At 39.5% G+C, this 14,212-nt stretch overlaps 1 protein-coding gene across 6 annotated transcripts; it reads right to left on the minus strand.

The window, feature by feature from the left end:
* Window positions 1-1,142: 1,142 nt before the first annotated feature.
* LOC108134583 (rap guanine nucleotide exchange factor 2) lies at window positions 1,143-13,919 on the minus strand. Of its 6 annotated transcripts, none has more exons than XM_017254937.2 (8): window positions 13,716-13,919; window positions 11,431-11,536; window positions 11,131-11,376; window positions 6,990-10,773; window positions 6,729-6,878; window positions 4,744-5,181; window positions 4,438-4,554; window positions 1,143-2,780 (listed from the first exon to the last, which is right to left on the minus strand). In XM_017254937.2, the coding sequence occupies exons 2-7, from the start codon at window positions 11,458-11,460 to the stop codon at window positions 4,487-4,489; spliced, it is 4,716 nt and encodes a 1,571-aa protein (XP_017110426.1). In that variant the 5' UTR covers window positions 11,461-11,536; window positions 13,716-13,919; the 3' UTR covers window positions 1,143-2,780; window positions 4,438-4,486. The 6 variants fall into 6 exon arrangements, 5 of the variants coding, with proteins under 5 accessions (XP_017110426.1, XP_017110425.1, XP_017110427.1 ...); XM_017254936.2 differs by having other exon boundaries at window positions 13,710-13,919; XM_017254938.2 differs by lacking the exon at window positions 13,716-13,919 and adding an exon at window positions 13,579-13,670.
* Window positions 13,920-14,212: the final 293 nt, after the last annotated feature.

Genomic DNA, 14,212 nt, shown 5'->3' on the forward strand with positions numbered 1-14,212 from the left:
AAATTGACTGAAACCGCACTCCATACATAGTTGGCGACTTAAACTATGAAATCGGCTTATGCTTCAAGATTCGTCCCCTCTACTATGTGTCGCAGAAGTCAGCCAACTAGTACTACTCCTGCAAAGAGAGGGTAGTCGCATATCCGGACGACGTAGTAATTCTAAAACAAGGTAAATTCCCATAAAGACTCTAAAGCCTCATGGAAACATTAGTAAGAACATAAGCTGTGAAACTGCCATTCTTGAAGGTTGAAGGTGGATGAAAGCAGAGTTACCTTTCTGGCATTACTTGACTTTTCAAAGCTTTTGACATAGTAAATTATAAAATTTTATGCACCAAATTAAAACCATTTTTAACTTTTCTTAAGTGTAAGTTTTTCGTATCTACAAGAAATTGATTGAATAAGAACATGGCCTAATTTAGTGATTAAAGGTATTCCCATTGAATACGTTTACAATGCAAACAATTAAGGCATTACGCTCAACAACACACTAGCATGGAACAATCATAAAATTAAAGCAACTGGAAAAACATATGGACTCTTAAAAAGCGGTTGAAGCTATGATGATTTGAAGCTCAATTATTCGATAGTTCCTATGATATCGTTTTCCGATTTATATAAGTATAAAGCGTAATTCTGAACTGTCAAATTATTAATAGGCCAAAAAAAATTTAAAAATATTACAAAATAGAAGAGTTACATTAAAAAAAATTATTTTGTTTTAATATTTTTATTGTTCTTATGGGAGCTTAATGTTATAGTCGTCCGATTTTCATTAAATTTAAACAGTATTTCTAAAATATTTAACCATTATTACATGTCGAAGAAATAAAAAAAATTCATTAATTTTTCCTATTGTTCCTTTTTTGTACTACCTGCAATCGAAAGACAACTTTTGGGAAAGTTTTCTTTAAAACTGAGAGACTAGTTTCCGTAGAAACGGACGGACAGACGGACATAGCTCGATCGACACTCCTAGTGATGCAGTGATGCTAATCATAAATATTTATACTTTATAGGGTCGGAAATGTCTCCTTCACTGCATTGCAAACTTCTGACTAAAATTATAATATCCTCTGCAAGGGTATACAAATTATTCCATGACCTCCAAATATGAAAACACATTAAATTGACCTATACTTTAGGTAATATTCGACCCGAGTTTCGGAAAACAACTCGACATTTACTACATTTTATTTACTTTGAGTGTAATTTTTATTAATTAATCGACTTTTGGACTTAGTCTAGAAAAGCTTCCGAAAATTCTTCCACTACAAATAGTTGTTCTTTTCCGCACATGCAAAGGAATTTGTATTTATCTTGTTGCAAAAAAAATTACGAAATTTCCAAGCGAGAGGAATGGCGTAGAATTAATCAACATTCAAGAAAGGAAGCAAACTGAAAAAGACCTTACAAATTTTTCACAATGAGTTGAGTTAAAGTATGCTAATTGTTTGTTGGTTTAAATGGAATTAAAACGAACTCTTTTAAAGAAGTTAAAAACACTTGTTCAGTTCGTGTTGATCATAGTCGGAAAATTGTGATTTTAAAAGAGGAATATAAGTGGAACTGTCCTTATTTAAACATTAAAATTTGGTTTAGAATGATAATTTATACTAATCGAACTACTTAGTGCACTTAGAGAAATATAAAAATAGTTAGATATTAAAGCAAAGTATGCGATTTTTATTGTTTATACAGTTTTAAGCTTATATTTTTATGAGTTCCTTCAAAGCTGTAAAACGCGAAATTTATTGTTAGTCTAACTTAAAATACAAAAAGCACAATGTATACATATTTCGGGCCTTATTTGATTTGATTTTATTTTATTTGATTTTTGCTTTATATTTTGAGCGGGAAACGAATCTCCACTTATGATTTGTATGTATATAGAGATTTCTTGTATAGTTTGTATATTTATGTTGTATATATATTGTATATATCTATGTATATAACAGGCATTAATAATACACACACAAAAATATGTTAATCTTATTTATTAGGTGTGAGAAAAACGCGATTTAAAAATGTTATATATGGTTTACTTATATGTCTTAGGTTTGTCTTTAATAGAGAAAATTGTACATTGTTCATTTATTTTTATTCTTGTGGGCTAGGTCAAGGAATTGTATAATTCTTTAGACAAATATTGCATTTTTTGCCATTTTCCTTCTCTTGTTTGATTGAGTACATAAATATAAATGTTTGGAAAAAATATTCGAAATAAATTTTTGTCTGTCTCTCTCTTTTGGGCTTAATAACTAAATATTTGGAATTGGAGCGAAGGTTTTATATATATAGCGTATACAGAAGTAAAATTTACTTGTACATAAGTGTTCAAAGAAGTCAACATTTATGGAATTAACGAGAGCTTTAAGTTGATTTCATTTTGTGGTTCTTTATCGATTGTCATGATAGGCATGCAATTTTTTGTTCTGTTCTTACAATTTTAAATACCGACGAAAAGTCTTAAAATTTTAATTAGGGTCTGCTTTGAGAGTCTGCCTGCAGACGTTTTCTTTAAAGAGAAAAGGCAACTTCTACGCTGGCGGTGAAAGATGAGGGTGAAAATGTGTACAAAGAATTTTGCTAAATTAAAATATAAATCGTAACCGCTAACTAAAATTAAATTTTAAGACACTAAAGCTAATCATATACTCAAAACAAATGGATTCCAGTGTTGTTTTGGCTGCTCCGAAAAAGTTATTGGGTTTGCCGTGATTAAATGCTGCCAAACGTGAAGTCGCAACCATTAACAAATTTTGGCAGCTCTATATACTGAAAAAATACATAAATTTTATAATATATAAACACGAATTATTTAATTCGTTTCTGAACCATACGGTTGGAAACGCTTTCTAGTTTTAACTTATCCTAAAAGCTTGATGGTATTACGGCCTTTTCCAATTTCCACTCGGAAGTGATTATGATCAAATAAGTTTAATTAGATTTTCCTTTAGAAGAACTACATTTTCTGCCCAAAGGTGTGATAAAATTTTATACCGATATTTTTTTGTATTAATGAACTTTGTGAGATTTTCTTGAACTTTAAATAAAACATTTTTTTCATAGTTAAACTAACATGATAGAGATTGCTGAAAAATAATCAAAAAAAAATATTCTTTTCTCGTACTACATATTTCCTGGAATTCTCGCCTAAAAATTATTGAGGACCAACAGATTTGGATTTTAGGTTAGAATTAAAAAATGTCATTTGCAAGGAACATCGAAAAGTATTTTACAAAAATTTTGCTGGCGGAGCTGAATTTGACTGCCTAATGCTGGGAGGAAGAATTCCGTGAATAAAGGTTTTTCAAAAGATGAAAATGGAATAGAGCCGTCTATAAGTTTGGTTAGCAACGAGAAAAAAAAATATTTGAATATTTCCCGGACCGTTTGCTTTCGAACGACGATTTAAAGTCTTTTGCGCACGTATGTGTGTATGTAAAGTTTCGAGGTAGAGCCATCGCGTCACTTGGCTTTGGGAATTTGGCTTGAGAACAATGAAAAGACCGTTTGGACTGAAAAAAAAACGAAGTCTGCCGATCAGAGAGCGAACGAAGGAGGGTGATTTTTTCGGTTGTTCTCGCGAGCAAAGCGTAGTGAACAAAAGAGTTATGTGCGAATTATGTTTTTAACAAACAGTTACACAGTTACTATGTTATCCAATATTTACCGAGGTTCGTGAATTGTGAACTTGAATCTGCGTGTTTGCAAAAACACGACCTTATAACGGACAGACATACTGACGTGGCTAAATCGACACTGCTAATGATCGTGATCGAAAAAATAACACAATATAAAGGTATATATGTATCTACGAGTAAGGGGTATAAAACCCTCTGAGCAATTCCATGTGAAAGGTGCCATGAATTGTAGGGTCTCAAATTCACAAAAAAAAAAAAAAAAAAAAACAACAACAACAAGCAAAATTAAGGATGTCGATTGAGCCAAAAAGAACAATAGGTTTTCCCGTTTTGTTTACCCTTTTTATTAAACGAAAGATCAATTGCTTAACATGTCGATATGCATTTAAAAAAATATTATTACGTAAAAGAAAAGAAAAAAATATATTGGTGTTTCGAAAGTGCAAGCCCTAAAAACTTCGCCCTTTAATCAACAATTTTCATTTTTGGAAACCTCGTTAAAATCACTTTATTACATTTTTTTTAAAGAGTTCATTTTTTAAATATTTCTAAAATTTTCATATATTTTTCCAACTTGTTACATTGAAATGCTCCCTTAAGCGAACGACTCTACAGTTCTCCATTTTTTCATTACGAGGTACCTTAAACTTTTATTTGGCTTTTTCGATAATTCGATATTTTCTGTCACACTTCACATAGAATAGGCCCATGGCAAATAATACTCTTCAAAACTTATTTCGGTGTAAATTTGAGGACCTGATTTTTAAACACTATAAATGAATACTTACAACTAATTAAATAAACATGCAGCAGTAAAAACAGCACAATTGGGTTTTTTTACTGATTTATGGATGTCATGGGGCATATGGTACACTTGGTGCTATCCATAAAATTTGGCGGGCCCACTGTAAAAAAAAAAGATTAAAAATGGTGGTGAAGCGACTATCTTTTAAAGATAGATTAATAAGGGAAAATACCCAACATCCCGTTAGCGCCAATTTCAGAAAAACCTGACTCGGTTCCCGCATTGCATTTGTAAGTTGCTGGATCCTGATCTGGGTCTGGTTGCATGAAGTCTGCTCAGTTCCGCTTACCATGCATGTGGTTCAAAGGCCTGCTGCCAGGATTGCCTTGCTGGTGACTGTAGAGACTGGCCAGAGGTGGCACATTGTACGGCGGTGGAGGCGGGGGTGGCATGACCAAGGATTGCTGTTGGTGCTGAAGCTGCTGATTTTGTTGGTTGCGTATTTGCATGTATGCCGCTGCCGTCGGTGGTGCAGAAAGCTGAATGGTTGCTGTCGGCTGTGTTGGTGGAGGTATTGGTGTGCTGGACGATGTGTTTGTGCTCTGACATAAACTGTTTAGATTTCGAGTCACTGCATTGTTTGATATTTGTTGCAGCAACCGGCAGTCGGCTGCCGTATAAACCGGCGGCGATAGTTCGTGTTGCGTGCTGCTCTGTTGCTGTCGGTAGTGCAAATGGTGGTGTTGCTGCTGATGCACGTAGCCGCTGTCACAGGACGATATGGAACCTATTGGATGTGAAAGTAGCTTAAAGAAAATGTCTCAGGTGGCTGCCGCGAAATGGTTACCTTTTTTAGGATTCATTTTATGACACCACGAGGTGCGAATATGTGTGTTATGTAAGCGTGTTAATGCTTCCGTATATTAAGCCGACAACCAACCAAACCCAATTCAACCATAACAAACTATATAATGTCAAATGCAAGCAGGGAACAGAGTCTAAAGCGCAACTAGCGAAGAATATCTAATTGGCGACTAAAGGTTAAAATTAATTTATAGGGATTCGATTGCTAAGTATGCTTCGTAATCAACTTCATAAATTTTTAATAAATTTGTTTAATTTAAAAATGTTATAGTAAGGGAAATCATAAAAAATTTGCGCTTTCAAATACTTTTAAAAAAAAGTAGTGGATATTTTTCAAGTATTTTTTTTTATTGAATAGCCCCAAAATTGCGGTTTATTTGTGGAAGACCACTTCATTCATATGGTTGCCCCGGAAGGCCTTGCAGTATGTCATTTAATCGACACAATTTGTAAAGCACATTTTCGATAATATGATCCTCAATGGCCTCAATGACGACTCGTGCTTTAAGTCGTCAATCCTCTATGGATCGTTGGCATTCAAAGGAAAACGAGCCAGTGGTGCCTGACCGCAATAAACAGCCACTCGTTGCGGATGCATAGGCTTCTCCAAGACTACATGCCCATTTTGGAGCCTAAGTGCGGCAATTCTAGTATTGACGGTAACCACCGGAGGTTGAAACGAATGAACTTCATCTGAAAAGATGATTTTTTGATAAAAATGCTGATCTTCAAGCAAGCGCTCTTCGGCCCATTGCTCGAACCGAAATCGCATGATGTGTTTTTTTTTACAAATTATCAGCAATGTAGGGCTATCAATAAAAAAAAAAAATATTTCAAAAATGTCAACCCGTTTTTTTATAGTTATTTTAACTCGCATCGCCATTATGTATAAATGATAAATAAATGATAAGGCCAGATATAAGGGTCTCTTGAAAGGCAACAAAATGTAACTAATTTAGGCCTACCGTTTCCCTGGCAGATATTGCAAAAGTTTTTCTAGCTTTTAAGCTGAGCCTTTAAACGGTACAGAAAGAAATCATGCTACTAAGGAACACATATACAAGGTGGGCCAAAAGAGGTCAGCCGATATATTTTTTTTCCTAAATAGAGAGATGATATTAGCCAAATGAGGCCTGTCATAATTGGCCGATAACATCTCGACTTGATCATTTAAATTATAAAGGTTCAAAAAAACATAATCCTAAAACAGAATCAAAGTTTTTTGTTAAAAAAAAAGGAGAGCTAAACACCTTGCACTCTATACTTTTGATCAAAATTATAATACCCTTGAGGAGGTATACAAAATTATACTAACACAAAAAAAAATGTAAAGTCTCAACAAAACATTTAATCCGTATACTAGAATTATTTTTCAAATTTAAAGTACGAGCATACTTAGCATCCGGTTTTAAAAGCCCTTAAAACATTTTTTTTAGTTTATAACTACGGTCATGATAAAAGGGCACTCACCGGAAGTTACGGATTTGCGCAGTGGTAAATCGCGAAAAGTAGTTACACTACTGCTCTCAAGGGAGAGATCAACTGATGGTAAAGGCGGGGGCGGAGCTGGAGTATCCGAGTGCGATCGTTCGTGGATGGCACGTGTGGGCATTATGTTGCCTGCAAACGAGATTAAAACAAAAACCAAAAATCGATTAGACAAACAGGCTACAACATGTCCAACATGTACAATACAAGTTATTTCAAAATAAAATTGGTTCATCCTCCTACCTCCCGATGCCAGACGTCGATGGGAGCAGGGACTAGGACTCGGCGTGCACTGAACATTGGGTACTACACCTGCCGCCGGCGAAGTAGCCTGTCCTAATGCTCCACCAGCCGATGGTGTGCTGAAACCATGTGCGGCATGCATGTGATGTAACGGCGGAATTACACCAGGCACAGCGGATCCGTGGCGTGTTACGAACGGCTGGTGTGGCCGGATCTTGGAAGACTCTGACAGCGATAGCATCTTCTTGACTGCCTGAGGCGAAGCTGTGCCAAACTTGGGCCCGTTGTTGTGAACTTGTCGCCGCTGATAATCGCTGGTGGAACTAGTTGAACTGGTAGTCGAAAGGGTGGGCGAACTTGGGTGCCTTTTGCGACACGAAAGAGAGGAATTCGGTGCCGAGCTAGAGCTGGTATGCGAGTAGATGCTCAGTTGGTCGCCGGCATTGAGGCTGGAACTGCCAGCACCCCCTCCACTAGAGCTTCCACCACCACCGCCACTGATGCTGCCCCCACCTCCGCTACGGTGCGATGTGTTGCCGTGCGATATACTGCCCGAGTAGGTTGATCCCTGTGCCGGTTCGCACTCCAACGAAAATTTGTGCAAAAGATCCTCGTCGCTGAGTATTTTAAGGCTGTTAAGGTACGCCTTCACTCGACGCACCATCTGCGCTTCCTCAAACATTTTTTTGGGGTTGGGCGCCGCCGCTGACTTCTTGCGCCGCTTAATCGTTGCCTGGCCAGCGTTGGCCGCGATTACTGTGCCGGCGGCTGCGTTGCTCTGTGACGCAGACATTTGATTTAGCGAGAAAAGGGCGTTTGAGGGAGACTGTCCCTTGAGCTCAAGGATAGACAGCAGATCGTAGGGTGAACTACACATATGAGTCAGTAGGCGCACCTCCTTGGCAAGCATTCGAAGCTTCTCAAAGTTGATTAGGCCGTCCACTCTTGTATCATTGCCCAAGTGGATAAAAGTAAGATCCTTTTTTACAATTGGATAAAACGGAATGATGGGGTGCTGAGCCAGCAGTTCGGCCGACACTAATTGCCGATACTTGCTCATGTTGCGCGAAGGGTCCATTAAATCTTGAAGGTCGTTAAATAACCTCTGGTACTTGGAAGGCAGCTTTTCCCACGTTAAACGCAGTCGCGACACAGCTCCGTGCCCCAAGCCGGAGATGATAGCAAACATGGAATTGAAGTTACGACACTCTTTGCAGTGGCGCGCAATCTTAATGAACTGCTTTACTATTTTCATGCGACGCACGATGTTGTGCTCGGCGCAAATTTCACCCACCACCCAAAACATTTCGCGATTGACGAGCTCAGCAAATTTGCTGAGCATGGGCACCCCGTAGCGAGAGTGTATTTCGAACAATTCGTCCACATATTCGGTAGACTCAATCTGGCGAAAGTTGGCAAAGTCCTGAAGGGTGAGTTGAATGGCCAGCTCGTATGCATTCAGCTGCAGGAAGTGCACACTTGACTCGCGTACTAACTCCAAGGCTAGTTCGTCAGGAACTAGCGGCTCGGTACTATCATTCAGCTTGAGGTAGTAGCGCGCCGCAAAGCTTATTCGCTCCGCCAGATTCTGCAGCTGATCGGGAAGCCGTCGCTGTTTTACCATCCCTCCATCGCCTACACTCACTTCACAAAGAGAGAAATTGGAGCTAGGATCGTGGATTCCAAACTCCTGCAATGTCAGCATTACCACCTCGTGAGCCGTCGTCTCCTTATAGATAAGCACATATTTGTACGTTTGGTCTGCCTTATACACTTTTAACACGTGGTCCGGGTAGTCAGGCAGGTGTGACTGCATCGAGTTTGTCGTCAGGGTACTGGCTGCTGATGGCCGGTGAACGTGTGCACCCAGAAAGTTTGCCTGCAGCCTTCCGTCACCACTTCCTCCCGCCTCACTGCCTCCTTCATAGTTGAGGCTGGTTAAATCCGGATTTGATTGCGACTGGTAAAGACGGCCACTGCCACTGACTGTACAGCCATTAATTGAAGACTGAGTGGAGCTGCTACACGAGGTGACCGTAGAGAGCTTTGACTTGGGCTCATTGAGCAGCGTGTCCGATGAATCGTTAAGGCTGCTTCCGTGATGGTGTTTATTGAGCAAATTCATCTTTGCCAGCGCCTTTTGCAATCTCCGTTTGGGCGCCAAAGTCATAAAACCTCCTTTTGTGTCTTGCTGATCCGAATTTGAGTTGGACCATGAGCTCTTTTTAGCGGAGCTGTTGTTAACGCTTTGTAGGAGCTGCTGCATAAAGTTGGAGGCCATGTTACCGCTTCCACTCACTGGCGGTGTTTGCGGGGGCGCGCAGTCCGGCTGGTCGAGAAGCATATCTACAGAACTTAGGCGCACCATATGCGCCCGATTCGAGGCGTTGACGGTGGACAATTCATCGGTAGTGCTATCAGAGCGACCGTGCAACTTAGCAATGTCATTAGCGCAAATGCGGCGTGGACTTCTTAGGCATTTAAAAGTGACGTTGCCTGCGGAGATACTTCCGGATCCAGCGGATCCACCGCCATGCTCAAGGGCCTGCAAAATCTCCTTGAAACCAAGGAGGTTGCTTTTTACGCTGATGCTCAAATGGGTTGTGCCCGTAAGGATCTCGATGGCTCGCTTGCTAGTCACATGGTCTAGTGACTGTCCATTTACTTCGTGAATCTGGTCACCTCGCTTGAGTCCCACCTCCTGTGCCTTTGAATCCGGTTCAACGTGCGAAATGTAAATGCCCACGGCTGCGTTTCCGGTGGCTACGGCTACTCCTCTAAGCTCATAGCCACCTACGATGCTGAATTTAAGCGGCTCGTCACGCGAAGATCGAGTGAGGGTGGAGCTGCGCATTCGGGCTTTGGCGGCGCACGCAATGTGCAAAAGACGCAGTTGGCTTAACAATTTTTTTTTCTCAAGCAGTGCCTCAAAGACTTCTAGGAACTCCATCATCTCATGGTCTGCTTCAAAATCCGTGAAGTGGTTGTTTACCCAGAGGAGCACCACGCGCGTAACGCGATCTCGCAGTTCTTGAGTCTTGTGGGCATCCATTTGCTCTAGATCGAACCAATGCAGCAACTTGCTGGTCACCTCCTTCGGGTTATGAATAAAGATGCGATGTGTAAGCAAAAAGTCCTCCACATAGGTTGGGTCTGTCATTGAGTTTTCTTCGACCAGCTGTTGAAGCAGCCGCTCCGGAGTGCCGCGGATAACGACGTGGCCGCGTTTCATGTTTAACGAAGCCAAAGCATTCGTTGACGATCCGCCACCGCCAGGACAATCGGCGCTACCGCCTCCAATGGATCTTAGCTCCGTGACCATGACCACGGACCCATTCTCGTCCTCATGCCGCCGTGTATTTTCCTCGCCCTGATGCTGAATACGGTAGTAGTCCGTTTGCGTGATACACACAAATTGGCAGTCATCGCACTTGGTCCGCATCACACCTCGGTGGTAAAGCTTGTCCATAGTTGGAAGGATACCGAAACAGTCTCCCATCTGCAGCTCTTCCCGGCTGCCGTTGGCATGTTCGATCTCCACGGCCCCGTTTATGAGCACCGACCATGAGTCCAGTTCTTCACCATCTGACATAACTACGGTTCCGGCCTTGTCCACCACGGCGAACACCATCACTGAACAGAGTGCTCGTCGGACTGCCAGTGTGATGTTAGTGAAAGCTTTAAGGCCCTGCGTGAACTCAAGCAGCACTTCCACGTCCTCTTCGCTACGCTCCGCCGGATCCTTCTCCAGGCAGTCCCGCACTGCATCTCGAACAGTTAGACTCTAAATAATTGCAAAGAAATACAAGAGGTGTTCAAATAAAATAAAATGTATATATTATTTTTATGAGCAAGGGGTCTTCTATACTAAGTTTCAAACCAAAGCAAGTTTAACGCCTAAATGGACTTTTCACATACATATTAACTATTCCTCTAAAAACACGTTAATTTTGGAGCAATGGTCAAGATATGGATCGCCAATAAATGAATTTGTACTGCAGGATTTAACAAAACTATGTTAGCTTCAAACAAATATAGCAACACAAAAAACTTCCTTAAATAATAACACAAACATGTAACACAAATATGTAAAATGCGCACCATTCCCGAAAATTATAGATGTCTAATCATCAATACTTACATCCATGCTCTCTGCCAGATCCTCCTCGTCAGAGTCTACGACGGACTCCACCAAGCCTGATAGGTCAATCTCCTCGGCCTCCATTGAAGAGGCATAGTTGGAGGCCATTGTATCGCTACCGCTGTATGCCGAACTGGTGTCACTGGAGTGCGAGCCCCGGTTGCATTTTTGGTGCAATTCTGGTCGGTTGATTGCCGGAAAGCTGCCCACCGCCGCTCCTGTGCTGGCTATGCTTGTGGGTGGATACTGTAGAAAGATAAATTGTATTAAAGACCAATAAACAAATCTGAGCGCGCTCACATGATGTTTGATATGGTGATACGGATCCATGAGGCGTAGCTTTTACTGGGGATTTTGCCTACTGCTGCCAGTCTCACCCCGTCAGATTTGTGGTATGTCCTTTTAACTGAAAGAGTCAAGAAAAGACATAAGCCCACATCAAAAGAGAGTAGTTTATCTGAAGATTTAATTGGAGAGCTAAGATAAAACAAAAGAATATAATATAATATTGGACAGAAGTCAAGTTGGTTCTATTAAGTATTTATATTTCTGATCAACATTACTAGACCAGTGCTGATATAGCCATGTCCATTTGTCCGTTTGTTTATGTTTCGGTTTCGAGCTTAGATTTAAATAGATAGATTTAGATAGACTCTTAAAGCTTACGTAAATCACTATTTCTTGTCTAGTATCATGATTTTTTAATCATAAAAATTAGATCCAGGTTCGATTCTTACTTGGGAAATAAATATGTTTACGTTTCTTTTTTAATTTGTATACTAAATTGTAATCGGACCCGAAAGCGATTCGGCTCTCGCCTGGTAGTAATGCAGATTGTATTGCTGAATGGCAATGTAGTCCAGGTGGTAATCCATTCTCTCCTTATTAGTGGAGGTAAAATAGTTCATTCATAATCGATTTCGTAATGATACCGCTGGGTATAAAATATATAAATTCTATAAAAGCTAGAAAATTCTAGTTATGCCTAGGCAGCGCATATTTATTTCAAACTTTGTATAACTCTTAGATATGGCAGGTACCCCTTTTTGAGCGATATCTTTTTATTCGGATTTCTTAATCGACAACAACAAATTCAAAGTCGAACCGTTTTTTAAGTGAAAAGTTCATTTTTTTCAACTTGGACGATTCTCTGTTTGTATTATATTTCTACAAAAATAGTAGTCTTAGAATATGCAAACAATTTTTAAATTTAATGCACAAAGCTCTTAAAGAAAGATTTGAATTTTGTTCGCCAAAACAAATCAAAACTTTTGTCAGTTTTTTTTTGCTTTTTCTTTTAAATTTTGGTCTGCAGGTTTCTTTTGTGGCCCTTACTAACACACTTTCATTTTCTTCCACAACAAACACAATGCTGCCAATAGATCAGTGATGTCCACACAATTACAATGACATGTAAACTTGCATTTGTATGCGTCAAACAGAAGACGCTTGCCAAAGCCACACGACCGCTTACACTGTCGGTGTCGGCAGCGGGCTGGCAGAAAAAATCGCAGACTCGCGAGTCGTTTTTGTGGACACCACTGCAATAGATTAAGTCAAAGAAAACCAAGCTGAAGAAACATTCCCATGCATTTGAGACTGCGCTGAGGTAGCGGCAACAATGCGTGGGAGGCAAAGCTGCTACTCTTCGTGAGCAGTGTTGCAAACTCTCGCTTTAGCTTATAATCGCTGAATTTGGTAAAATGTAGATAAAAAGGATAAGCAACAATTATAATTTAACATTTAAGACATTCGTTCATAATTAGGCTACTCTTCGTAAGAAGTTTTTCCAACTCTCGCTTTAGCTTATAATCGCTAAATTTGGTAAAATGTAGATAAAAAGGAGTAGCAACAACTATAATTTAACATTTAAGACATTCGCTCGTAATTAGGCCCATAAGAAGCTCCAACATTAATAATCTAAGGTACGTGAAAAACTATTGTAAGTTCTCTTAATATTTTTAAGAAATTCATTAAATTAAATTCATAATCAAGCATCCTTAGCTCTGGATTATAGATAGAGTAATGTCCAATTTCGCAAAATATTGGAGGCACATGCATTTTTTAAAATTCCGGCCGATTGGTAGCTTTCTAATGATAGCTTCATTTCGCTGCAAAATAGCTGAATTGTCAACACTGCACGTGAGCGTGAGCATTTGTTGGTGTGTGTTTGTAAGGCAAGCAACACAAAAATAATAATAAAATAAATTAAAAAATTGTAGGCGACGACTTCCGTTCGCTGGATAAGCGATTTACAATAAAAAGATCGTTGCAGAATTAAAGTAAATAAGACACACTTGCACTTGGAAGCGTGCACATATGTAGGCACATGGACAATAGCATCACACACAGACATCAAATATGGGCGTGTTTGTACAGTTGAATGGTTTTGAGGGCCTTTAAGCCTCTGGACACTGTTATGTGGGTGCAATTGCTAATTATACGCACTTTTAAAAGCTGGCGCAACGTAGGCAAGTAGTTTCCCCGCTGCTTTTTTGCGCTCTCTTTTGCATACAGAAATTCGGGCAGCGTGTATGTATTAGTATTGGGCTGCGCATTGTTGGAATTTTTTTACTCACACGCACATTTTGACGAGGAAAATTGGATTGTGCTCGGCCAGTTTTCCGTTATTTTCGGCTTTCAGCTCTGCGGCTGAGTGTTCTTTTTTTAAATTGCATTTGAAGTATTGTTATTTTGATTTGAGGACGCTAGACTAATTTAAAAAAATAAAGTCGCTGAAAACTAAAAGTCCGACGCGTCTTTTTGTGAGAAATTAGAGGTGGCGAAACATCGATGTTTTTAAAATATCAGTCTTATCGATGTTTGACAGAAGTCATCGATGTTAATCCATCTCCAAATCATAATTTTTACAACATTTCTGTTAAAAACCATAATTTACTAACATTTCTGTTAAGAAATAAATTTCCTAATATTCCTGTTAAAAAATGTGTATAACATTTCTGTTAAATGGGTTCTTTTGTTCCTCGGTCAAATAACATATAATGGTGCCCATAGACTTAAGTCACTGCCACTACCATAAACTGTTTTCTTAATAACTTTTTTGAACATATTTATTTCGGCC

This window comes from Drosophila elegans, unplaced genomic scaffold, assembly GCF_018152505.1.
Source record: "Drosophila elegans isolate 14027-0461.03 unplaced genomic scaffold, ASM1815250v1 contig_397, whole genome shotgun sequence".
Taxonomy (NCBI): Eukaryota; Metazoa; Arthropoda; class Insecta; order Diptera; family Drosophilidae; genus Drosophila; species Drosophila elegans.

What these genes read in the sequence shown, in the direction of transcription:
- LOC108134583 (XM_017254937.2), bottom strand. Translation starts at nt 11,460, where the DNA reads ATGGATCCGTATCACCATATCAAACATCAT. An exon ending in ATCTGGCAGAGAGCATGGAT is followed by an intron (nt 10,774 to 11,130) that starts GTAAGTATTGAT and finishes GCAATTATTTAG; the next exon opens with AGTCTAACTGTTCGAGATGC. An exon ending in GCGCAAATCCGTAACTTCCG is followed by an intron (nt 5,182 to 6,728) that starts GTGAGTGCCCTT and finishes CACATCCAATAG; the next exon opens with GTTCCATATCGTCCTGTGAC.